Genomic DNA, 27,787 nt, shown 5'->3' with positions numbered 1-27,787 from the left:
CGATATGTAACATCTTCTTTAAAGGGATACCTTTCCTTCACTCCAGACAGGAGTCGCCTCCAGAGGCTGAGGGCTTGTGGCTTTTTTCCTATTGCTTTGTCAACGCCCCCTTCCCCAGAAAGGGATCCCAATTGTTTGGCTTCTTTTCCCTCTAGTTCCAGGCTACTGGCCCCATTATCCCAGCATCGGAGCAGCCAGGTGACAATGTGCTCACCTGAACGACGGCTATAATCTTTTCGCATATCTCGCAACTCGCTTAAGGACAGGGATCGGGTGGTCTCTATTTCATTTATTACTTCTCCCTCCTCTCCCCGCGATGGCCCTGGTTCTTCATCATCCCGTTCTAAACGAGTTGATGTCCGCTTCCAATATTTTGTCTTGTGTATGGGGGCAACTGATACTGGTACGGGTTTATTTTCTGAGCTAGCTCCGGTACTTGTTGTGGGGGTTTGAGTGGCTGCAGTGCCTGTCGTCCGGGCTGGATTGTCTACAGTGCCAGTCACTTTGCATTTCAATCCAGAGACATTCTCTTCCCCCTGGGGGCATTGAATGCTGTTGAGCAGGGCTCGGTATGCATGGGCCAGACCCCAGCATGTTGCAGTTATCTGTGTCTCTCTGGAGTTCCCAGCGTAACAACATACTTTCTCCAAATATTCTACTAGTTTTTTAGGATTCTGCACTTGTTCGGGGGTGAAACTCCAAAACACTGGGGGTGCCCACTGCCCTAGGTATTTGCCCATGCTATCCCACATGCCCTGCCACTCATAACTATCAAGCCTCGGGGCAGATTTCTGGGTGATATTCTTAAGTTGCTTAGTCAAAACCAAAACAACCTGCCCAAAAACTAACAATAAGTGCACCTTAACCACCCAAGGATGTTCAAGATACAAAGACGTTGTTGTAACAAAGGCACAGACATCATAGAACAAAGTTGCAAAGGTATTATTCTGTATTTCCTCCATATAAAATCTCTCAGAGGAGGAGGTATAATTGCTAATTGCCTCAACAAGGTGGTATCCAAAGTACAGTAACGGTTTCAGCAAAAACCCCAAATACCAGATAAAGCTGAAAACGAGTGTTTGTATAACAAATCTTGTAGGCAAAACATTACTAATCACAGCAGAACACAGCAGACTCAACAAACCAACACCAATCTGTAACACCAACTGCAAAAAGGACAACATGGTGCTGTGACCAGCAGCTGTTGTTATCTCCAACCCTTGAGCCCCACGTTGGGCGCCAAAAAGACTGTCGTGGTTTAGCGGCAGCTCAGCCCCACACAGTCGCTCGCTCACTCCCCACCGGTAGATGGGGGAGAGAATCAGGAGGGTAACGCTCGTGGGTTGGGATAAGAACAGTTTAATAATTAAAATTAAAAGAAAACAACAGTAGAAATGCAATGTAAAGGGGAACAACGAGAATTAAAAGAAAACAACAGTAGAAATGCAATGTAAAGGAGAACAACGAGAGGCGCAAAGCCCCGGGGGGGGGGGGTGGGGGGAAGGGAGGGGAGAGGGGGAACGAACCGCCGGAACAAACTGCCCGCGCCGCAGCCGCGCGCCGCCCGCTGACCCGACGCCGCGCCGCCTCCGTGCTCCCTGCAACTGCCCCCACCTCAATATATTGGTCATGGTGTCACATGGTATGGAATGAACCTGCCATTGGCCAGTCGGGGTCAGCCGCCCCCACCATGGCCCTGCCCCTCCCAGCCCCCCCCCGCCACGCGGCAGAGCGCGGGAAGCTGGAAAGGTAGCTGACCCCCACAGTGAGGAGAATTAACCCCTTCTCAGCCAAAACCAGCACACTCCCATTACTGTAATCAGGCCCTGAATTACACTAATATGGGAGATGGGGTTATGCTTTTCTTCCCCACTCCTCAGCTTGCTTACTTGCAATGCTTACTTGCACACATTGGCTATATTTATGGCTTTACATAGTTCTTCTTTTACACTGTTCTCTTTATTTTAAGCCTTGAAAAAAAAAAAATGCAATAAATAACCTGTAATGCAAATTATAAATTTATGAAGTCTCTGCTACCTTGCCAATATGTTACTACTCTGCCTAATCAGATATAACAATATTCCTATACCTTTAACAGGACTTTGTTGCAGATCCTTGACAGCAATTCCTTTTGAGGCAGCGCTATAGTGTAAGCATCCAATTGACATAATTCGGGGGGGCAGCCTTGTTGACCTGTTTAGTTTGAGACTGGTTTACACTAGCATCGCTTTTAAGTATGTATGAGATTTTCAGGGTTGTGTCCTGATATTATTACAGATTGTTTTTAATTAGGAGAACTCTTATTTATAAGTTTCTTTATTATAAAATGCATAGGTTTCTTCTAAATTACTATAAAAGTATCTTGTGTTGCATTATCATTTTTCCTTGTAGCTTCCTTGGAGCACTGGATTTCTTGTTTGTTTTCATTTAATTTAATATATAAACCAGAAGGAAGGTGACTAAAGGTGGTACTACTGTGTGGGGTCTCATTGTGAGGGTTTTGTTATTTCTTCTGAAGCTGTGGTAACACAGTTTCAAATTTCTCCTTTGGTATAGCTAATGTACCATAGCAATGCAAGGCTGTGAAAGAGCGCACAAGCTTGTATCACAAGGCCATCGTACAGAAAATGCACTTGATAACCTATAGAGATAGCTAATCTGTTGCTGGGGTAGGCGGGTTTGGCAGACTTTCCCCCACTTTCCTCCAACATGCTTTGCAGGCCCTCTTTGTCTTCCTTAATAGTCTATCTGGGCAAGCATAGAAGGTGAACTTTGCTCAAGAATCATGGAAGCAAAACTAGTGTTAGACATGTCTTTGAGCAACTCAAATGTAGCATATGGCCATAGTCTTATAGGCAATATCACTGCAACTGCTGGCGGGGGGCATATTTTGCTACACTAAATTAAGTTCCTGCTCTGTGTAGCTTCTGTAGAGGACTGTTTCTCCACTGACTGTAGATAGACAAGCTTAGTTCTAAGAGTATTCCTCCCTGCCCACCCTTCCCCCACCCCACCCCTGCTTTCTTCTCTGGGATCACTAGTATAGAAATACATACACTTGATTGTTAAGGAAGGGGGAGATAGCTTTAATTGGCAATTAGCTTTGTCACAGTGACCCCATTTGGAAGTTACTCAAATTTTTGTATAGGTCTGGCTTATAATTTATGTAATTCCCAGTATGAGAGTGAACACATTTAACGAATGTCATGTTTAGGCTGTATTCCATTGTGTTAAGATTTAACTTTGAGGACAATGGATGGTGGAGTCCCGGTGTTGAGAACCTGGGACAAGATGGGTGCTGTAAATGCTAAACTAAGCCATGTCCTTAATTTTCTTTACACTCGTAAAATAATTCAGACTCCTAGAAAATATGTATTTGGTAATAAAAAGAAATCTCCTTGAAAGATGCTGGAGTCCTGCATCAAGTATAGAAAGGAACTTATGTGTTTATGTACATAATTGATGTCCCTGTTATGCTCCACTATCAACGCGACAATAGCTAAGAGTAAAGTTCATTGTGGTTCAGTTGTGTTCCTGTATTTTACAGGTGACTTGTGACAGATGAAGGGGGAGAAACCTGTCAGTACACTGTCATGGGAGGTTCTTTTTTTCTGCTGTAACATTTATAAATGCTTGAATATCACATTTCTTTACATGAGAAGCAGCTCTGGTAGTCCAGACTGTGTCTACTCAGTGGCTGAGGTGTGTTTTGTGGGTTTGTGTGTTTTTTGGTTTTTTTTTTGGGTGGGTTGGTTGGTTGGTTTGGCTTGTTTTTTGGTGTTTTTTTTTCTGGATTTAGCTCTGTTTGTACTGAGAACTCCAGGGAGAACAAAAACATTTTATATATTTGACAGAACAAAAGCCTGCAAATAATAGACATACATATATAAATTCGAAAAGTGAGACCATGTAAGAAATGAATTGGAAATATGTCAGTTATAAGACAGGACATTCTATTTGATAAAACCTGCCATGATTTTTAAAGATGCTTGGATTTTTGTGGCAGATATTTTTTCCTTCATTATAATTGGGGTCTGAAGGGGTAAGGATTGTGAAGCCCGTGAGGAGATGCGACTTTTTGATTTAATGTTATGAAGTCAGTTTGTTCTGCTTGACTGTGCACGCATGACTTCTTGATGTTAGCTGGAATCAGGTGGGGAGACTGATGAGAATCCCTTGACTTTAAGGGCAGAAACCAGTCTGCTCTAGTGCAACCCTGTTTGTTGACTATGTACAATGCAGTACAAATGTAGTTACGTTTTGTGGTAAAAGTTGAACTGGACCGGCCTCTTAAATGCACTACAGCTGGGAGATGTACCTCTCCCAAGAAAGGTACAAGGAGATTTGAGGACAGCAGACTTCAGAATTCTTTGACTATGAGCATGAGAAGCAGCACAGTCTCCTTAGTGCAGTAATTATCTTGAGATCTCCCAGCCCAGAAAAGCAACAGAAGCAGTAATTCAGAACTGTTTCCTTTCTTTCGTCTCCATTCACTGAAAAAAAAAAAAAAAAAGGTAGAGTTGGCATTTTCTGACAGCAATCTCATAATCCAAATAATGTATTCATTCTATCAAGCTTTTGTGTCAGCTGCTCAAGATATGCATGTTGTTGCTCAATAACAGTTATATGCTCTAGCTTGTCTGAGATTTTTGTCTGCAGAATGATTCAGGAATTATTTTAGATTGTGTGTGTATGTGTCCTTCTTGGTGAAGGACAAGCCTCAGTTGTTGTTGTGCTGGGTTTATCTGAGTAAGCTCAGTTTTGTTTGTCTTAAGTGGTCTAGAGCTTTGCTGTTCTGCTTCTTGATCACATTTAACCTCATCAGGCAAATGGGAAGAACACAAACCAAAAATAATGGAAAGGAAATACAACAATGCTGTTATATCTAGATGGGTGAAGTAGAGTATTACATCTTGGACAGAAGCATTCACGTAAGGCTGAAAGCTTTGAGAATGGCTCTTTAAAGTTCCAGCCTTCCATCAGAAACCAAATTTCAGTTCTTGACTGAGAAATTTCTAATATAGATGACCAGACTGGTAGGTGCTGCCATACCTGTAACTTGAATGTTAAAACATTCATTTGGTGTACATAAAACTTACTGCATCAAGATACAAGGAATCTACAGCGATGCTCTGATTTCTGGGAGTGAGTGTGCTTTGGGTTTTTGTACTGCTGACTACTGGTGTTAAATTACTCTTGTAAATAGGTTAAATTGGTTTTGTTTGGGTTTGAAGTGTTAGTTCGTAAAGAGCTTGGATAATATTGTTGTGTGACCAAATAACTCTCCCTAGAGACAAAAATATTGACATGACAAAACCACATTTAAAGAATGACTGTTGTCTGGCCTGCCCTCCAGTTTAAACATAGGTTGATGTTGAAGTTGATGAAATGTAAATTTGCTCTACTGCTTTTAAGAAATTATATAACTTGCAGTGTGCATCAATCTGCCAATGGCAAGAAGGTGAAGGAAGCTTCATGGATTTATAAGACCTATTTTATACACTTCAGATTTAAAATTGCAGCGGCTAAAGGAAACTTACATGTTACTGTTGGTTAAATTAGTTTCCTTAAATTTTCTGGGTCATATGTTACCAATGTACTATTGTAAAACTAGCTTTTTCTTTTAGAGTTTGTTCGTTTTTTCCCTGATGTTTCAATGTGTTTTGTGCCTTGAAGTACTACTGTTAGCTCAAGCAACAGGTGCTTTTATGTCTTAATTCATGCATCTTTCCTTTTCTTAAATATAACTTACCAAATCTTGGTTTTTAAAATATTTTCTTTGCCAAAAATAAACTGTACTTGACTGTCTAGCGATTAATTAAATTTTGTTTTTCCTAACATGATATATTTGCATTCACAACACCTCTTAAGTTTAATAAAACTCACTATTGCATTCCATAGTAGAAAAACTAAAATATTTTAGTATTTCTAGAAACTAGGTGTATCTTGGTAAAATTGAGAATTTGGGTTTGATTAAAAGCAATGTCAGAAACACACCTATAACATCACATAGCTTGATGTAGAAATTCTGTAGATAAAATTATTCTTTTCTCTTTGAGAGATTCAAAAGTAATAAAGATATTTTGGTATCTGCTTTTCTAGTAAATGTTGTTGCTGATATTTATATTTTGGGGGCAGATACCTGTACTCAGGTTTCTGACTTTTGAAGGGATTGAAGTTTATAATTCAGTACTACTCTTTTGACTCTTAAATATACAACTAGTACAAAGACTTATGTTATGCACACACAAACGCAGTAAAGGTCAACTAATATTTTAATATTACATCTGCTTTTCCCTCAGCTCCTGGGCTACAGCGAAAAGCCAGTAAACCTACAGATGTTCATCGGAACAGCAGATGATCGCTACTTAAGACCTCATGCTTTCTACCAGGTGCACCGAATCACTGGAAAAACAGTTGCAACAGCTAGTCAAGAGATAATAATTGCCAGCACAAAAGTTCTGGAAATACCACTTCTTCCTGAAAATAATATGTCAGCCAGGTACATCACAGCATAAGTTAGCTATTTAGTTGCTATGTGTCTTTTTTTTTTTTTTTTTTTTTTTATTTGTGCCAAGGTGAAAGAAAAATCTTGTAGAATGGCATATTTTCCACAAATACCACTCATGATTAAGACAGATGCATCTCTTTCAACACGCCAGTGTTTAGGTAGTCAGAAAGCATAGAGAGACATGGAAGCTTATAAGATTGATGGGGAGACGGATGAGTGCTTCTGGGATTATACTTCCCAAAAAAATCCATACCTATATGTGACTCCACAGTTGTAGGATTGCATGTGGGCTACTGTCTGGTAGCGTTTTTGTTTGATTTTACACAGACATGAGACTTCTTTCTATGAAGATACAGTCATACAGTTTAGTTGTTTTTTCTTGATTGAATGCGGTGATTTAACTTCTGGTATCTTGGTAGGCCTTGTTTTGATTTTATTTTTTTTTTAAATTATTATTTTTAGCAGTTGCATTATTCTGACTTTTCAGGTCTTGCCACATAGAGTGTGCTAAATAGTACTTTAATGGTTAGCTAGAGCAGCAGTTAGACGGCTCTGTTCTAGCTGGAGGGTCAGTGAACAAGGTAAAGCACAATTATTTCTTTATGTAGCACATTCATTTCTTATGGAGACTTCTAAAGTCAGCTTAAATATTTCTAGCTGCAGACTTCATGCTACTTCCATCGAAACATATGAACCCATGGTGATGTGCAAGATTACACTCCTCACAAGTTTATGTTTATGTGTTACTTGATTAAAGTACATATGTGTCTCATAACTAATTGATACTTATGTGGAATGTAGCTGGGATTTGATGGCTAGGTCTCTTGCTCCTTGTAAATGATGTTTACTATGTTAAATAACTTACTTCAAAGGGTAAACAATGTGCAATAACACATAATCTTTTAAAAGTTCAAAAAAGCAGTAGCTAGACATTTACAAGACAAAATGTTTCAAAAGAGTGCTTGCTGCCGTTTTTAATGCTAACAGGTCTGTTAATCTCAGATATTTAAAATAACATTTAAAATAGCGTAACATGGAAAAAAAGTAAAACGCTCTTCATTCTTTAACAAGAGAAAGGCTTACAGAGTATACTTAGGCAATAATTTGATTCATTTTCTTCCATTTCTCTTCTGATCCATCTGTCCTCACCTATCTCCAGTATCGATTGTGCTGGTATTTTGAAACTTCGCAATTCAGATATAGAGCTCCGTAAAGGAGAGACAGATATTGGAAGAAAGAATACCAGAGTGCGACTTGTGTTCCGTGTTCACATCCCACAACCCAGTGGAAAAGTCTTATCTCTGCAGACTGCTTCCATACCTGTTGAATGCTGTAAGATTGCTTTAACTATACATAATTTATACTCATGTTTTCTGCATGTGCCAGTAGTATTGTCAGTCTGACAATATTTATTGTCAGAATTATATATAACAAGTGTGTGTAAAAACTGTTATGTGTAAAGAGCTAAATTACCAAAAATTAATTTCTCTTTATTGAAAGATGGTACTTGCCAAGTGGCAGCCTCAAGGTTTGGAGGAAAAACAATGTTTTAGGCTTTAAACCTAACACTGCAGTCACACAGCTAGCAGCTTCCATGGTTCCCGTGTATTAGCAGAGGCAGCTGATACCTAATTTCATTTACAAGGGTCTATACCATTATTTGTCTAACAAACAGCTGAACTTCTAGAGAGTTCATTTGTTAAATGTTGGCACTAAGGAATGAAGACATGACCTTTAAACAATCTGAATTTCTCCTGGAATTCATTCTGTCTATAAAATGCTAATGTAATTTTTAACCAATATTCCTAAACTAACAATTTCATTTGCTGTAACAGTAGAGACTGTTGGAATTCACGGCTTCTTGGTGCTTCTTTTCTATAATTATATAATTTCAGCAAAGGTAAATCATACACAGATACAATCTACATATGTAAATAGATGATCGTTTTAGTTTCACCCCTGATTTTTCAAGTTAGTATCATAAAGAAATTTCACTGATTAAAATAGTGAATAAGAATTTTCCCTTAATTCTCTTTTTTTTTAAAGCTCAGCGATCTGCTCAAGAACTTCCTCAGATTGAGAAGTACAGTATCAATAGTTGCTCAGTAAATGGAGGCCATGAAATGGTGGTGACAGGATCCAATTTTCTTCCAGAATCTAAAATCATATTTTTTGAAAAAGGGCAAGGTAAATACTATCTTTTTCTTTTTCTTGAAAACAAAACCAAAACACTACCTGAGTTTGATTTTTAGGAAGTAAGGGTGTTCTTTTAAAAAGGAGAGGAGGGGGGAAGTTAAGTCACAAGTAGTAATCTGAGGCTTCAGTTTGGGCACTGATCTATACACTGGTTTGCAGTTATTAATGAAATAGTACTTGTGATTCAGGGAGACAATTATAGGCTAACTAACTTTGAATTGCGTGTTTTTGAAAGATCATACCATGTATTCTCTCCTTCTTATGAAAAAATGAAAATGGGAACTAATGGAAATGCACTGTTTGGCACTGAGGTAATGTTACATCTGATTTAATCATTGCATAGGAACTGACTTACTCCTAAGCTAATTAAATAAATATTAGTTAGAAAACACTACTGACCTTTTTCCATATATTTGCCTAAGATTTTCGATAGAAGTTAACTTTTAAGGGATGCATTTTTTAAAAAAATCTCAAGATCTGGCTCAGACTTGGTGTGCAGTGTATGCTTCAGCTGTGTCTATGCGTTACTTGGATCTGTAAACAGGCAAGTGTGCATAAGGGTAAAATACTGGCAATAAGCATCAGTGTGAACAACAGTGACCTTTTGTATGCGTATTAAACATTTGTGTGCTTGACAAGCTGGGCAAGTATATAATTGCCAAGAAATAAGAAATGCTATACAGTCAGTTGTATTACATGATTCTCATTCTCCAGGATCCAAGGTCAGCCTTTTAGGCATCACGTAGTCATGGGTGAGAACTACAGCAGGCTTACGCTTGTATGTTAGCAGAGTTAAAAATTACATTGCAGGCATGCATTTCAGTTAAGGTATACTAAAGACATAGTGTTTCCTTCATGCAGTGAAATCTGTAGAAAAACTTAACTGCTTCCTACTCATCTCATGAAATGAAACAAATTATTCTTTGGGAGGGTAGTAAACTAAATTTTTTCAGCCTAATACACAGGAAATAGGATCTCAATGTAAGCAAGAAACTTTCAGATTTTGGTTGAATATTTCTTAGAACATCTTTCTTTAAATGTAAGTCCAGGTTTGAAAGCTGGTTTTCATTTGGATTTTTGGTTTTGTGGTGTTTTGTTGTGTTGTGTTGCCCCACCCCATGTTCAACTGCCTAAACTAGAGAATTTAACACCAAAAAAACCCCTATCAAATACTTTTTTCATTTTTAGTTTACTACAACTGGATATAATGAATGTTTTGCAAGTTTTCTTTGGTTTTGTTCTGTATTATACACAGGTGCGCATACACACGCGCACACACACTCGGGTTCGTACTTACGTATTACTCAAAGATGTTTAGTTAGTCAGCATTCCTTCCTGGTTCTGTAGCTCTACTGGATATACATTTGATCTTAATATTTCTTACTTAGACTGAAATGCATGAAAAATAGGGGAAATTTAGGATTAGCTGTCTGTGTTAATACATAGGGGTCCTTTTCTTCCCTGGTTGTCCCTTTAATATAGAGAGCATAATTTGTTGTTCAAATTTTATCATTGCTGTGACTTTAACACCTGATTTGAACTTTTGGGAAAGCAGTAGCAAAAGTAAATCATTAAAATTAAAAGTTTACAACCAAATCCCATTCTTCTACATCTTATTATTTCCTAAAAAATTTAGAATTTAATGTAATAAAATTAACAATTTAATCTAATTCTAATAATAAATTAAATTTAAGAAATTTAATAAGTGGGTGTTACTAGCAAATGCAACATAAGTGGGGGTTTTATGTAACAATGTATTTTGACACACAATTTGAATGCCTTTTAGAGAAGTACTGCTGCTAGACAATAGATTCTCTGATAACCTCTACAAAACCCAATACCTGAGAAGCGAGTGCTAGATTAAGGATAATGGGTTATGCTAGGTCAGAGTAGAGAGAGGTTCATCAAGGCTTTTTACTTCCCTCACAACACAGACAAGTTGCCAGTGTTTGAACTACTGTGTCTTTTGGCTCTGGGAAGGGTGTGTGTTTTAAATGTATAACCTGTGGGTATGTGCATGAAGGTATAGCATATGCTATCTCTCACATGGTGACTTATAGGTTAAGTCATCAGCACATTTGTTTGAATAATCACAGGTATTAGTAGTAATTTAACTACTTTTCAAAAATGGTTTTAGAAAAAGGGGGAAAAAAATCCCTCTGTACTCCTGCAGTACACACTGCCGTCTTTGGAATTAAATCTAACCACATGTAATCAGCAGGTTCTGTTAAAATGCAGAATCCCGCACAACCGCCAATGTACAGACAATGCCAGTAGTGTTGGAACTCCTAAAGCATCTCTACACTTTACACTTCGTTTACAATATATCTTTGTTAGTTGAATGGCCTCTTGATGTCTGAAAATAAATGCCATTTTATATTAAGTATTGAAGTATTTTTAAGTATTTAAGTGTGTTAGAAAATGCTTTTTGCTTGAATTATTTTACATTTCTCTCAACAGATGGACGACCTCAGTGGGAGGTAGAAGGGAAAATAATTAGGGAGAAGTGTCAAGGGGTGAGAAACAATTTTTTCTTATTTCAGAAAGCTTTCTGTTTTAAAATGAGAAACTAGGCATCTTCATTGTTGTTCTGAAACTTAGACTTTTTAGTAACTTAAGTAGATCACTGGGCTGATTCAGCCGGACAACTGGAGAATTCTAAATTGGCTTAATACTATAAAGTAGCCATTAAGATGATGCTTTGAAGAAACTGGAAACAGGATGCTTGTTGTGAAAGCAATGTAACAAGAAAACTGAACATAATTTTGCTAAGATGACAAACAATCTTCAGTGTATTAAAATTTTTATTAAAATCTTAATGATCCAAACTGCAATTCTTTGACTGCTAGAGGTTGGGGTTTTTTATGCTCTGGCAGATAAACAAAGCATCCTTTAGATGATGTGTCTATTCAATTTAAAGCACTACCTTAAAAACGCTTGTGTTTAAAAGAAGTCGTCTCCAAATAAAAGTTTACTTATAGTACTGTTTTACTATGTAATATGCATAAATCTGAAGTTTACCTATTTTTGAAATACCAGTTTGATTTAGTTTTGCAGTAAAATAAGTATGTAAGAGCAGTTTCATTTGTTCACTTTTTTGTTTCAACTTTCATATAGGCAAACATCATACTTGAAGTTCCTCCATACCATAACAAAACCATTACAGCTGCAGTTCAGGTGCAGTTTTATCTCTGCAATGGCAAGAGGAAAAAAAGCCAGTCTCAACGTTTTACTTACACACCAGGTATTAAAGAAACAAAAAAAGTTGCATTTTATTTTGTTTTTTAAAGTAGACATTTGAAAGTAATCGAGATGGTAGATAAGACTAGCTTTGAATTTTTTATAAAACAACTTACTTAAGCTTAGCTAATTAAAAGGCTGACAGAGTAACAAGCTACAGTGCTACAATTACAGCTAGGTATTTCTTTGTTACACTTTTCACAGGGTAATTTGCATTCTACTTTTTGAGAATGATGGTGAATCCCAGAAGCTGCTCTTCTAAATAACCCTGGTGATGACATAGAGGGTAGTGAGATCATAGAAGAACAGGTTTTTACGCATTTCCCCCGCCTCCAAATGTCAAAAAAAAACCAAAACAGGCTTAGATACAAGGAAGATAAAAATTTTTTTTTTTTTTTACCCTGGACACATTGCAGAATGTTGAGAGAAAATAGTTTGTAACTTAGCCAGAAGTGAAAACTGTACATGTGTAACTGTATGTGTAGTTAAAAGATCTTAATCCCTTCCATTTGGTATGAGGAAGTGGTTAGTACTAGATATGCAATGCCTACTCCTTTGCCTGCCACTTACTTGCTTTTCTTTTAAGAAATCTATACCCATTCAGAGTAGTCAGAATTCACAAGGTACCCGTGATGGTGTTAGACCTTTTAGTATTCTTTGGAGGACTTGAAGTCACTGAAGAAGTCTTGAACATCTGATATGGATACTAAAACAGACTTCATAGAGCTAATGTGTATGCTGACAAAGCCAACTACCATTAGTTTATCTAAAATAAGTTATGCTCCCTTGTGCTCTAAAATTACCTATTTCATCCCTTCACATGCAATTCAAGCAATGTTTCCTAGGTATTTGGCACACTAAGTATATCTTAATTGTGTTACCAGATTTATGTGGTATTTTTCAACCATTCTTAAGAATATCAGCTCCTAAGATAGTTACAAGACACATCTTAAAATACTTCTTTGTCTGAGAAATCCATATTTAAATTATTTAAATAGTGGAGTGAAGTAATGGCCCTTACTGCTTAAATAAGAAACAAGTTTAATAAGTGCAGCTGTTACTGCACAAATGTTTTAAAATCCATTATATATATACAATTATATAACAATTTCTTTAACAGTATATTTTATAAGGTAGTAATTGAGGAGACAACTGTTAGCATTTTTCTACTATTTGTACTTAAAATCAGAGTCTTTACATGAGCCTTAACAGTAGGTTTTAAAAAAAAAAAAAAACAACAAAAACAAAACCTATAACTGGAAGTGTGTTGATTTGTAACTCTCTGTATTATAAGAACAATTGTTGCCATCACTGAAATTAGGGGATACGCTGAAAGAGCTGCTGTAATTTAAGTAACATGTGCTACTCAGACTACTTTAACTGTGTTGCCAAAGTTCAGCTGTTGTCTTGATCAGAAGCTAAGGAAGGTTTGAAGCCAGCTAAAAATTTCATTCCCCTTTTCCTAGTGCCTGATACTGAACTGTTGTCTGCCTATTTTCAGTGGAGCCCAGCAGTGCTCCCCCCTGCCCCGCACATCTCTGAACTGTATCCTTTAGATGTGGTGGACTTTCTCTGGCTGGGTTGCAGATGTCTCTGAAAACATACATTGCACAGGAGGGTGTTTTAGAAGGGAAGATAATTGCCTTTGAATAAATGCTAGGAGAGTTATTCTGGCTTTTAAGGGTTAATAGAGCAGGCATAAATTAAAAAAAAAAAAGAGCAAAATAAGGGAAATTAGAGCAAGGACATTAACAATATTGTTGCGGCTGTTAAACAGCAGATAGCATGTATTTATCACATTATACAAAGGGGTTCAAATTGTAATACTGTTTTACTTTTTCTAGTTATGATGAAGCAAGAGCACAGAGATGAGGTGGATTTGTCTGCTGTTCCATCTCTGGCCCTGCCTCACACAAGCAATGTCCAGGGCCTGCATTCTATCCGAACTCAATTGCCTTCACCAGAGCAAGGGCATCCACATGAGAATTTACTGTCTACATCACCCAGGAGCCTTGTGTGTCCAGTTCAACCACCATACCCAGCAATGGTGACCTCAGCAGTATCCCACCTGCCACCTATGCAAGGTAGAAATCTTAGTCCCAGTGAAGAGTGTCACGTCTTGCCTCCTGCTGTGGTTCAGTCTTTTCAGGTAACATCAGCACCTCCTGTGAGGCCTTCTTACCAACCTATGCAGTCTAACGATGTATACAATGGACAGTCTGGTCTTCCTATGAACTCTGCCTCCAGCCAAGGATTTGATACGCTTTCGTTTCAGCAAGACACAGCTGTACCTCATTTGATAAATCTTAGCTGCCAAGCTCTTCCACCAATGCAGTTTCATTCTTCAAATCCAGGTACTGTGTCAACATCGAGTACAGCAGGGCACCCACTAGCACACCCAGCGCATTCAGGACAGTCACCTTCTCACCTGCCGTCAATGGGATACCACTGCCCAAGCACTGGGCAGGGCTCCATCTCTTCTGCAATGAGTCGGTCCCTTGGGCAGTCTTCTCCCCAGCTGCAGCAAGTCCCATACCATTCTACAAACCCAGCATCCGTTTCATCCCCATCCCCAACAGCTTCCCACCCTTTGGTCCATTCACCACTATCTGGACCTTCTTCACCTCAGCTACAACCTATGCCTTATCAGTCTCCTAGCTCAGGACCTGCCTCATCTCCCCCGCCAGCCACTGTAAGTCACTCGGGACAGCACTCCCCTCAAGCACACAGTCCAGCATTGGGAGGTCTTAATGCAGCGCCATCCCTAGTACACCATACCGTATGCGATTCATCTCCATTTTCAGCAGATGGGGCAGCTATTAACATTAAACCAGAACCTGAAGATCGAGAATTGAGTTTTCAAACAATAGGACTACAAGACATCACGCTAGATGACGGTAAGTGGATATGATCTTTTAATACTGGGATATCAGCCACATTAAACTACAAAGTGGGTGTGGGAGGGTTGTTTTGTTTTGTTTTGTGTAGAACAGACTCCTCTTCACAGAAGTAAATTTGTATCATCAAAATGGAGTTGTATTTTTTGTGTCCAAAGCAATGACTTATTTAAAACTAATGGTATCAGCTGTAAATTTGTAGTTCAAGTACTTTAGTCTAATTTGCCCTAGACTTTGTTTTTGTCATAAAACAGGGCTTGAGGATTAACTCCTACATGTTGACTCCTTATATACAAGGAGTTAATTTGAAGCCCTTTCTGATGGTCTTGTCGGTACGTTTCAGTGAAAGTCATAATGCTATATCTAAGTTGCATGTATGTAGTTTGGAGTCTTGTTTCTTGGAGCTGTCCTAGTTCTGACATGCAGGCTAGTTTTTTTGAAAATATATCGCATGCATTTTGGCACCGTCTTAGTATCTTCACAGCTATTCTGTAGATACACTGTCATCATTCAGCACCTCCGCTCACAGTGGCTCTTTGCTTTCTCCTTACCACTGGCTACCTTTTTGAGAAATTCAATTGTTTAACATAAACAGAACAAGGATGTTCTAGTGCTAAAGGCCAGGCTATAAAGTTCTCTAAATACTTGGACAGTGTTAATTTACAAAACTTGTCCAACCAAGTGAAAAGAAAGAGGTATCAGATCTTAAACGTCATACTACTTGAAGCATAGATGCAAAGCAGTTTGAAGAAAATGTCATATTAATAAGATTGGAAGAACAGAAGGCTTGGCCTTAAAAGGTGTGTAAAAGGTGTTTGGTATTGATGATGGGAATCTTACCAGTATCTCTTTTCTACAATAACCTTAACTGTTGTGGTGTGGTTTTGGTTCTTGTTTTGTTTTATCATCCCTAGCAATTACATAATTGCATCAGCAGTAGCATAAAGACTTAAGTGTAGGCCATCTGCTAAATATCCATGTCAGTTCCAGTTCCTTGCACAAATGGAGCTTTGCTATTGTTATCTCCAGTCAGTAGTAAGAGAATTTAGTAAGAAATGCCTTTAATGACAGAGCATCGTAAGTAAAAAATCAGAGAAACTGGTACTATAGTTGGGCTTTCAGTTAAACGGCCACCCTAATTAAACAAAGCTCTCTTTTTAGAAACACTGTTTATCAATCAGCTTAACTTTAATTAGAAAGCAAGAGACTGATTCTGTCACGGACTTCCTGAGAGGGGAGGAAAAGAGCAAGGCTTTATGAAACAGCATGCACCAAAAAAATGGCATTTTCTACTTCTGTACTAGAGGAGTGAGGAAGAAATCTAATATTTCAGGAATTGTCATGTTCATGTTGGAACCTACCTTTTTCTCATCCTTCTTTCTTCCACACCCACCAAAAAGATGTAGAAATAAATAAAATACACCTAAATACTGTAGTTAAGTTTTTCACATTACGAGCAAAAGTGTTTAGCATTTATGAGCATCTTGGCAGTTTGTTTATACTTGTTCAGAAATGAAAATGAGTGCACAGTAAAAAGAAAGCCAACTTTTCCCCCTACATGACAATTATTAGTTGCTTTCAGAAACTGTTTCCATTGCTCAACACAGTGAAATTACCTGGTTGTTTCTGTTCTGAGAAACACATCAAATCCCAGGAAAAGCTGCAAGAGCCACGCTTAAAGCGTGGCCATTTGCTAATAGTTTAGAAAAGTATAATCAATATATGTGAGGCCAATGGCTACAGCTTTATTAATTTTTTTAAAAATACGGTTTGCGATAGCATGCAAAAGAAGGCCTGATAACTAGTGATTAAACTATACACTTCCTATCAGAAAATTGAACATGTTTTTAAATGCTAAGCTAGCACTTGGCAGCAACAATACCTTTGCAAGCATAGAGAGTACCTTCATTTCAGTTTCATATGACAGCGATTCAATGATTGCTTGGGGGTTTGGGGTTGGGTTGGGTTCTTTTTTTCCATTTTTCAATCTGCAAATACAAATCAGATGTCTAGCCTGAAACCTGCTGTTCCAAAAATCTTGACGGGCACAGTGACAAGAAACAAGCTGCTGAATTCTCTCAACATGAGTAAATACTTCCTCTGCTTAATCAGCTTGAAATAAAAAACATGTTTAGCCAGGAACACTTTTTTTATAATGTATCTAACATATTACCGTGGCTTAACAAATAATTTAAAAATTTTTCTTTTGTGTATAATTGAATTTTAGTTTCTGTACAAATAGAGCTAGACACAAATAGCAAATCAGTTATTCTATATTAATGTTATAACAATTAGGGAAAAAAATCCAAACATAGTTACATACATAAATGAATGTTGATAGACTATGTTCTCCCAGCTAATATATCAAACTTGAAAGTGATATTCAATTAGAAAATAGGTTTTTAAGGGTTACCAATTAAGGCAAATAAACATCTCACAATAAAACACTAAGGCAAACCAAATTGATAATTTTATAAATCATGTCTGGATTACTGACCTTAAATATTTAACTCAGTAGTCTTAAAGCAAACAAAATAAAACTAAAAAAAACCCTGACAGCATAAATAGTTGTCTGTCTTTCAAGTAACCTGCACTGATTGGACATTAGCATAGTAAATATTTTTCCCTGCCAAGAAAATAAAATGTTTGAAGAAATTTTAACAAAATTTGAGTGTAGTGTAGAAGTACTACCTCATGCCAAAATTAGTCCTAGAATTACTAAGCTGTTTAGCTTGACAGAGTGTGATTTAAGATTCTTGAAAAAAAAAAAAACCAAACAAACAACAAAACAAAACACAAAACAACAGAAAAACAACCCCACCTACAGAAGGGACAGTCTGGGTGTAGTCTAAGCAAGACTCCTAAAATTGAACCTTACTGCCTTTTCAGCCAACATTCAGGCTTTTTCTTCAAAACACACCAAAAAAAAAAACAACCCAAATTCGTTACTTAATATAGAACTACAAATCTACTTCATCCATTGGTGCTCAGACCAAGAGCACCTGGCTTAGTCTTGACACAGCATCTCCTGGAAGGTGTAACCCGTCTGGGTTCACATTTATAGCTTCTCTGCAAAGTCAAATATACCAGCCAATGACCAGAACGGAGTCTCTTTTTAAATTTTGTTGTATTCCTTTGCCCTTTGCTAGGTAGAGCAGGCTGGGCTTTGTTCAGACTGTGACTGAAAAGTGATTACATAATTTAAAGGCAGATCTTCTACTGGGTATCTGCATAAAGTACGCTTCCCACCCACCGCCCCCTTGTTTTTCCCCTCTACTGAAGTTTGTGTGGCTCTTTGTTTTCTTGTCTAACAGCAGGGTCTGATTGATGTCTTTAGGCTTTTCTAATCTCCACCCTGAATTTGTTCTCTTGTTTGGCTTCCCCTCTTCCCATCCTTGTTCCACTACAGGAAACACTTTCTAATTCAATTGAAGAAACACAGGCTCAAAGTGCATGAGGACACCTAGATAGGAAATTCAAATGATACTGCAGGAAACATTTGAGATATAATACAAAGTAATTTGTACAAAGGAGTTCTGAAAACCAGTACTTTTTTTCTGCTAAGGTCTTTGCAGTAGTCCATCTGTACAAGCTGGTAAACTTTTGGACTAGAACCACATAAAATCAGCCCTTGCCCTCTATTTGTCACTTGCACTGCCCCCCCACCCCACTACGCTGGACCTTGTTTTTCCCTTAACCCCTTGCAGCAAGCCCATCCGACTCCCCAGGCTAACATTTCCCTGTACAGGCAAGTGTGGAATATTGAGGACTCCAAACAGGTGAAAACAAGGCAGGAAAAATGACAAGAAATAAGCAACTGGTCATTTCTCTCATTTCCCATATGGATCCATCATCCATACTGTGCTCTGACGTATACTCCTCTAATAAAAGACCCATTTCTTCCCCACTTGAGAGAAAAAAAAGCTAGTCAAAGTTAGACTCACTCTATGAGGCCTTGTTCATTTTTTTTGCCCCCACTCTGTTTCTAAAAAGTGCTCCTAGGTAAACCACTATGCTATCCCACTGCCAAGTTCTAGATTTACATCTATTCTAATACTGTTAATCTAAAATTTAATCTCTTGTGATTTGCAGTTTAGGAGTGAGTTTACCTTGGATTTCTTGGCTCTCTGCAGTGATGAGACATCTAACATGTACAACTGTATTTAACCATTTTTATGGTATTATGTTGGGCTGTATTCAGCAAGGCAGGATGACCTTCTACTAATCCTCTCACATTTTGTTACTCATTGCATTTCCATTACATAAAGCTGGAGATTAGAAAGTCCAGTATGTGGCTTTATTTTAAATTGTAACTAAAAATCCTCTAACTGTTTTATGTACATAAAGCAATAAGTCTGCTTTGTCAGACTTGTTCCATGTAGAATTCTAAGCCATTGCATTCATTCATCTTAATAGTTCTGTGATAACTCTCTAGTTGATAAATTCTCTTGCTGGGGAGCTCAGATATTATTCTGACCTTTGCTAGAAAATTTGTACATCTTTACAGGTAGCGTTTTACTGTAGCTTCAGTTTGACTTCTGGAGAATCACAGTAATAGTAACTAATAAGAAAGTATTGGAGAATGACTGTACTTTGTATTTCTCTATATGTTTAAAACTTACGCACTAACAGGTCATTCTTCATTAAGGCAGTGTCCTGCCAAACAGAGAGCTGAAGGTCTACAGAAACTCAAAAAATACTGAATGCTAGACTCTAGCTTAGTATGGAGGAGAGTGGCTCAAAAACCTGTCTTCTTGCTGGTGCAACTCAAACATGAGATGTTCCCGACATGCACATCTCAAACTAATGAGTTTTTTTTTTACTGTCTTCTACGCATGGAACGAAATGTTGCATCTTGCAGCAAGCATGCCTGACGTGGGTTTGTGTGATGAGAACTCTAGCCTGCATCGTACATGGAACTCTCGGAATATTCCTCTTGATAAAAGGCATTCCAAAAATTATACTGGTATAAATTGTTTAGTAAGGTTGTGTTCAGACCCCTCCTTTCTTAGTATACCAAATGTATATTGTCAACCAGTATGGAGATGGCAACAAAAGGCAGTTTACAACTCTAATTCTTCTCATAAGCTTATGGGCTCCTGCAGTGAGATACTGAGGTTAGGTAAGGTGAAGAGGTAGAACCAGAAATGTATTGGAAGAGAATGGGAATCTACTGTTAGAAACAGGTGTTATGAATGAAACAGAGAAAGATTCAGACTGAGCAGTAGATGAAAAGATTACAACAGTGAGGAAGGGTGAAGAGAATACTAGCCATCTGGGGTTGTGAAGAGTTAAAGGATGCTATGGCCATATCTTCTAGTGGATTCATTCACTATGTTCATAAAATTTGTGCCAGCAAGGAGTCTATTGAGATGACCAGTTACAGACCACTGGTATATAAAGCCCTTCAGATAAATCCTCAGGTGTGGTAATGACCAGCTAATGGATGAAGCTTCCTATTTGCTTCTGAGAGCTACAGAACACCTTGTAACTAATGCAAAGTAAGCTCAACTAGTTGCACCACTGAAAAAGATTCATGAATTAGAAGAGGTTAGAAACTTATTCTGTGAATGCACTTGCATTCTGTGAATGCACTTGGCATCATGGCACAGACCTCACAATAGTAGCAGAACTGGAAGGAGCTGGGCATGCCCTTGTAACGCTTGCAAAAACACGCTTGGACACATCTGTACTGCTTTCCGCTGCCCAGCACGTGTCCTCTAGCTCCAAGGGTCATGCTTCATACGTACTCATTTGTCTTGCATGAGAAAGGTAAACATAAGACTTAAATGAGTTGGTTTCACTATGATACATGTGTGCAGAGTGTGGCATTGTAATCATGACATGAACAGGGATATTTGTTACTGTACCAGGTAACCGCAGAGCTTGTGCTGTGACTCTGCAGGCACACTCAGTCTGCCTATATAGCTATAAACATAATGTGCGCAGAAAAAAAACTATAATCCTCCTAACGTTTCATGCAGTCTTATTTTATTAGTTAAAGCAGTACTTCTTAGTAAAGTTGGCATGGAATCTGAAATTACTAAGAGTAAGCCTGTCTTATGGCTTGAAATGGCTTGAAAAGATAGCTTGCTACTGCAGACATGGCCTGCAATATGTCTGTTTCTGATCACAAACCAACAGAATCAGCTGGCCACTCCACAGCAGAGAAGGCTGACAGCTAATTATAGCCTTGCAGCTTTTTTTTTTTTTGAAAGTTGACACTGTATTATTTGCTGGTCATGTGGAGTCAAAACCAGGCTAAATATACTGCACTAACCAATGTGACGTAGCTGCAGGGATTCTTCAGACAGAACCCTGTCAGCTGTGTTTATGTGGAGTTGACAAAAGAAGGCCTGCATCTGAATAAGTGTGTGCTGCAGTCTGTCCATAATGTTCTTTGACATTTACTGATCCTCGTTACCTCTGTAAATAGAGCAATTCACTCACCTGTCCTCTAAAACACATTAATTCCTAGGTGGATGCAGCAGTACTACCAAACCTAGACAGTTGATACCATCTGCCGTACAATTATATCAAACTTCTTTTTGCAAAGCATATTAAAAAAACCCACTCTGCACTACTTACTCTAGCGTCACTGCAAGCAATCATGCCTTCTAGAACATTTGGGATCTACTTTTCTAAATCCAGTATATCATCTAGTCCAAGTCCCATGGCCCACACATCCTACTTAATTTGACAGTAGTAAAAGGATACACAGGCTAAACTCTTAATCAGATAGCGCTACAAAAAACCAAAATTGCCTCATCCCTGTAGGAAGAGATCCTGAAAACCAAATGGTATAATGCCAGTAGCTTTTTGGTCTGCCTGTATCCTTAATAGAACTTTAATTTTAAGTTGTCTTACTGCTTTCACCCAAATCTAGTGCAGATAATTGAGGGTTTAAAATTTTTCTTAACCTTGCTTTTCTTAAGAGAAGAGCCAAGACAAGGTGGCGGTTCATAAAAGTGTGAATTTTTGATCAGTTAAGTAGATAGATCTACAGGATGTCAGTTTTCTTGATTTCTATTTAAATGTAGTTTTCATTTTCATGTTATAATATTTGGATACAAAACACATTTTGGTATTAAGGAAGTAAAACCCTTTCTGAAATATTTATGAAATTATGAGGTAGAAAGGTATTTTTAATGTGTGTTCATCTGGTACCTCAAGGTTCTCTAACCTCCAGCGCGCATTGAACAAAATCTTTATGCTATATTACACACTTTCAAAGGCTGTTGTTTATTTACCACATATTACAAACAACAAATATTGTGTGCCCGAGGTGAGTGCATGCTTCACTCCAGAAGGTGCTGGCTGGAGACATGTTACATGTGCTACATATGACACATTTTGTCAGGGATTTATAAAAGCAAAAACTCAATACTGGCAGCAGCTTTGTTAGGACACGCCAGAACCTCAGAATCCCTCTATGTACGAAACTAATTAGAAAAATTGCTCAGAATCATATTTCTCTGGTAAAGTGACAGATAATCCTTACTGTATAAGCTATGCAGGCTTTATGGTGGACTGTTGCTTAAAAGAGCTATTTAACTCCACTGCTGTCTCTGAAGGCTTTTTGTCAGTGTGTGTGTTGTCTACTCCTTTGAAAGCCTGAGCTTTAAAGAGGATTGCTAGTAAAAGTTAATTTGTTTATTCCCAAGGTGGTTTTCTGCCCATCTCTCTGGATTCATTAGAACTTTATTTAAATGTCACTTTCTCACTGGTTCTACCATAGTTGGTGGGAGAAGTGTTCTTTTCTTGATTAAGAAAAGATTATTTGACAGGAATTTGTCCTTCATCTACTTCTTTCCTTGAAAATGGCTGTGGACGTTTTCATTGAAACCCAGATAATGCTTTCCACTTCCTGGTTAAATATATGTAACTTTACACTTAGACAATTAAGAATAAGTAGTCATCCAAAGAAGTAATTTGAACTGCTTGAATTTCAGGAGGAAATAAGAATAGACTCTTTCATTTTCCCAGGAATCATCCCTAAGCAGGGCTTAGAAATCATGCTGGCAAAGCAAATGTGTGGCTCTATCCAGAAGGCGCAAATTAGCCATTTCCAGACTAATTTTGCTAATTGTATTAAAGCCTAATTTACTAAACTTGCAACAATGTCTTGAGCAGAAAAAACCAAACCCAACCCAGTATACTGTTGTAAGCTCAGCATAGTTGCTAATCACAACTGAATAAACAGGTGCTTGTTGGTTAAGTAGTAAATACGCTGTTCTACATTCATTTTTCCTCCAGGAAAAACAGTTCAGTGGAATACATTTCTCTACTTCCTCCTTGGTTTCTCTCGTTGCCTTGGTCTGATGGAGCCACATATACCAAGATAATACTTAGTTTTCTGGCTCTTGAAACTGTGTGTGGCCTGACTTGCAGATCAGCACCTTGGGCAAAACGTTCAGATAGTCTGATGAGCGAAGGAGAAGCTAACAGCTGTTCACAGCAACAGTCTCCTTTGTTTAAAGGACAGGGGAAAAAAATAAAGCTTTTATTCACTAGTACTCTTTTGCCTACCTTGCTCAGCAGAGGAGCTGTCAAGGGCATAAGCACTTCTAATTTGAATGCAGTAAGTAAAGCAGAGTGAGAAAATTGCAGGAGGAATGTTCTAAACTAACACGAATACTAAAGTAAAGTTTATGGGGTATAAAATTCATGATGATACAGCTAGGCAGACATGCAAAAATATTAACCGTTACCTTTATGGCTCTGGCTGCTAACTGAAAAGTAACTAAATATACAAGATAAGTGATACTGGTTTTAGTAGGCACTCTGGTAATTTATAAATAGTTACTTATGTCAACCTATGTAGTAGTTGTGAATGAAACTGGGAATTTAAATTTAGCGCTGTTAAAAGAAAACTGGAAGTCACTTCCTGGTTGAGTGAACTGTAACTTTTTGGTTTAGTCCAGTCAGTAGTTATGTCTGTCTTCTTCTCTGACACAGACAGTTTTATCTCTGACCTGGAATACCAGCCATCAGGTTCAACAGAGAAATGGACTCAACATTCAGCACTCATGTCCAACTCCTATGTGGAAAATCTAGAGGGTGAGTCTGCGTACTGAAATGCTTCAATGTTTGAAATTGGAGCACGAAGGAAAGGGGAAAGTGTTTTAATAGTCTTAACATGACAAGTGAAAAGCACTATGTAATACTTAATATTGCTGTATTTGGACACCTGCGTATTCTGAAATAGTTGGAGGTTCAGAAGTTGTGAACCAGGTGTGCACTCATTCAGCGAAAACCTCCACTTAAAGTATATATAGCTGCCACAGAACTTCCTGAGTGCTGTAGGATCTAGTAAAACAGCAGAAAAGGATGTAAAAATCTTGAGCCAAATACGGTCAAGGCTGTAGAGTGGCCAGATGAGTTAACTATGAGAAATTTAGAATGTTTGTCCTTTTTTTTAAAAAAGATGAAGCAATATCAATGTAAGTAGATGGAATATAGTGGCAGACACTGCGAGTCTAAGCATTAGGAATACAGATTCATAAATAGATTCTAGCTGAATGTGCACTGTAATTGGGAAAGATTGTCTCAATTTACTTTAAGGTGCTTTCAGCTTTTTTATTTCACATATAAAAAAGATAATTATGCACTATGACTCTTAAATAGTAACAATGTTAGAAATTGACACGTGGTATGTTGGTCCTGTTTATTTCTATACTCATTCTTCAGTGTTTTTCACTTTATTACAAATGTGTCTAAAATGCCAAAGAACTATACTGTCCCTTTTTTATTTATATATATATATATATAAATACAGACACACTATATATATATACAGCCACACACGTATATGACATGTTTTACTTTCCCATAGATTTTTAAAAGGGAATACCTGTCAGTGTACAGTAGATCTGGGATTGTCAACAGGAAAGGAACCAAGCTCTGTGTTTAGCCTCAATAAAACTCCCACACAATTATTGGGTAGACTGATCTTAAGTTTGCCCATGAAACTAAAATAAATCACAATGTTGGTCTTTCAAAAAACTGACTTAGTTCTGCTTTCCTTACATATCAAAATGTTATTTGTAAGGTAAGTAGGTACTACTGAGAATAGCAAAACTGGGGGAAGGACGCTGTATGCTAAGTTGACGTTTCTATACTTTGAAACAGTGAATTGATTGGTAAAATTCCAGTTATGGCTTAGATTATTTCGATGTTCTAGACTATATCCTGTGCAACTCAGAATCCGGTAGGTTCAGAATAATTGTTGAAGAGCAGGAGTTCTAGAAAAATGAAAACTCAATTTAAAAAACAAAATAACCCCCAAATATCAGTATCATCACCTAAAAGAGTGACACACAGGTTGGCAAACCCCAAACTTAGAATTGAGAAATGTATGCAAACAGGGCTGTTTTAAAAAGGGCACACAAACAGAAAACCAGACCCAGAGAGAAATATGCTTACACACAAATGCCAGCATCTGAGAAGTACCATTGGGAAGCCCAGTGCGTTTTGTTCTGTTTTGTTTTGTTTTAATTAAAATAATGGGTATTTTATGTATTTGCTATAAGAAAGATAGTGTGGTACTAATGCAAGAGATGCAGGAAAGTTAGCAGAATGGTTCTGTACCTTGAAGACTGCTTAGTGTCAAATCAGCCAAGCTAACTGTATCAAACAGTAGTACAGACTGCTTACAGATTTAATTTTCAGGCTTAAATTAGGAAGAGTATAGTCTCTAAATTATACCACTGAACAGGAGAGCAACCATAACTATAGTGTGCTGCAGGAGATCAGACAATCTGCAAAGGCAGGAAATACACTAATGGAATACTTGAGTCATGCTTTACAGAACGGGTAAGTGTGATGACTGCTTCATGGAGCACTAAGTCATGAGAAGAACCCACAAGGGCAAATATCTCTTTATTTGGTCCAGAGGAGAGTACAGGAACTGCTTAAAAAAAAAAAAAAAAGAAGAAAATTAAGGAATCTGTTTTGTAGCAGTTTCAGCAGTACAGGCAGTGACAAACTTCTAATGAGGAACTATAGGAAAACAATAAAATTTACTTAAGAAAAAAGAGGTGGTCAGAAGGGTAAAGTAGTTGCCAACAGCGTGCAAACTATTTAGGAAGGTTCAGGTTAAGTGTACAACTACTCTGCGGTGAGAGAGACTACAAGCTGCTTCCAAATGCAGACAACAAAAGAACATGAAAAATTATTAGGGTAAATGTGAAACCTGGCCAACAGATGACAAGTCCGGAGTTCAGTTAAAGTCAGGTAAATGAACTCAGAAAGATTATGTGTTAATGTTCACAGTTGAGGAATAAAGTGCTTTGAAAAAGGAAATTGTTGCAGGACCTGTCTCAAGTTGAAGTGTCAGTAAAAAGGTTTCAGAACAAACAGATGAACAGACAGTGAAAATTCATCTTGACTAGATGACATGCCAGGCAACAGCTCCAAAAGAGTAAGCAACAGTTGAACTGTAATGTATAACCCCTTGCTAAAATCTGATTTGGAGCCAAGGACTGGAAGTTGGCAAATGTGGTGCTGCTGCTCAGCTGTTCTGAGTAGTGAGAAATGAAAACTGTCTAGAAACCTCTACAGGAAGACCTTGTGATTAAAGAAAATCAGTTAGTTAAAGAAGTGGAAATTAGGGTAAGGGAAGTAAAAAAAGCCTGCCCTAATTCCATACATACAGCGTCAATTATCATTTAAAGCCATCTTGAATTTAGAATGGATAATTCTATGAGAACTTGCTCAGTACTGTTAAAAGTCGTCTTAAATGGTTGAGTAAATGCTAGGAATATTTAAGAAACCAGCAGAGAATGAACAAATGCTACTGTACAGATCTGTTATGTGCCCACATCTTGTCCCTGATGTCACAAGAGAATTAGATGCACATATATTTTGTGGGGTGTTTTGCTTAAGGACAGCTAGCATGAGCAAAGATATGGAACAGCAGTTATGTTGAATCAGCTCGGACTGTCCAGCCAGAAAAATGAATGAGGAGCATGTACTAAGAATAATAAAATGAATGGTGCCACCCAAAGAGCTAATGGAAAATACTTCTTGAGAGAGAAAATCTTAAAAGTGTCCACCAAGTAATCATGTCGCGAGTTTAACACACATAAAAAGGATTGCCACAGCTATATGTAGTTAAGTTTTGGAACTTACTGTCTTGGAATAATGTGGACTTGCCTCAGCATTCACAGAGATCAGGGATTAAGTACAGAGCAATTTAGAAGCACACTAGTATTTGGTTGGCATTCAATTTAAAAAGATAATGCCTTTATTTCTGATGTTACAACTTCAAACGTCTATTTTGGAGATCATGCTACATGTAAATGTTTTTATTCTAGGTAAAATATTCAGTAAGGTGGTACAGGTTGACAAATTATGGACCTGTCTCACAGTGAGAGAATGTTGTGGTGACATTGTAGAATTGGTTAAACAAACCAGTGGGGGGAAAAGCATAGATCTTAGAAATACACCAAAGCACAACATCCTCTTAAGAGCTTGTTACTCTGTTTGTAAATTTATTTTTTTAGTTTATCCAAAACACTCAGCAATTATTAAAAGCACCAGCTTTCATGATGTTGTCATGCTTCATAACACAAGATCTTTGTTCTGTTCAAGTTGACTAACATGGATAACTTTTTGTACGTGAGAATTCCTCCTGAGAGGTTGGTCAGTACCTGCTCACAGGATGCATCTCTGTTGGAACAGCTGATAAGATTGCTACCCCTGCACAAATGGCTGAGCTGTTCAACCTAATTTTAGTTTATCTTAAAACTCTGCATTGCAAATTGCAACAGTTTGAGGAGATCTTCATGAACAGTCTGGCTCTTCATGGAGCCAACAGCTGGAGCAATGACTTTATCAGCTGTTGCAGTGCCAGGCTTCAGTGACCCAGAGGCCTAAAGGATAGTGACCTTCAGCCTAAAGGATAAGGGCAGGGCAGGGGGGAAGGGACTGTGGCCCAGTA

The 27,787-nt window shown here is 37.9% G+C and overlaps 1 protein-coding gene across 4 annotated transcripts in view; it reads left to right on the top strand.

Moving 5' to 3' along the window:
- The window catches only part of NFATC3 (nuclear factor of activated T cells 3), an 81,710-nt gene that overhangs the window by 45,164 nt on the left and 8,759 nt on the right, over positions 1 to 27,787 (top strand). For 3 of the 4 annotated variants that reach the window (XM_064459344.1, XM_064459345.1, XM_064459342.1), the window contains exons 4-10: positions 6,303 to 6,502; positions 7,671 to 7,843; positions 8,558 to 8,698; positions 11,168 to 11,223; positions 11,825 to 11,951; positions 13,792 to 14,844; positions 23,803 to 23,904. In XM_064459344.1, the coding sequence (XP_064315414.1) occupies positions 6,303 to 6,502; positions 7,671 to 7,843; positions 8,558 to 8,698; positions 11,168 to 11,223; positions 11,825 to 11,951; positions 13,792 to 14,844; positions 23,803 to 23,904 (1,852 nt within the window). The remainder of the gene's footprint in view (positions 1 to 6,302; positions 6,503 to 7,670; positions 7,844 to 8,557; positions 8,699 to 11,167; positions 11,224 to 11,824; positions 11,952 to 13,791; positions 14,845 to 23,802; positions 23,905 to 27,787) is intronic. The other variant, XM_064459346.1, reaches the window with a different exon arrangement.

The sequence above is a fragment of the Phalacrocorax carbo genome, chromosome 8 (assembly GCF_963921805.1).
Source record: "Phalacrocorax carbo chromosome 8, bPhaCar2.1, whole genome shotgun sequence".
NCBI lineage: Eukaryota > Metazoa > Chordata > Aves > Suliformes > Phalacrocoracidae > Phalacrocorax > Phalacrocorax carbo.
The sequence above is the reverse complement of the archived record's forward strand: the minus strand, read 5'-3'. Positions and strand labels throughout refer to the sequence as shown.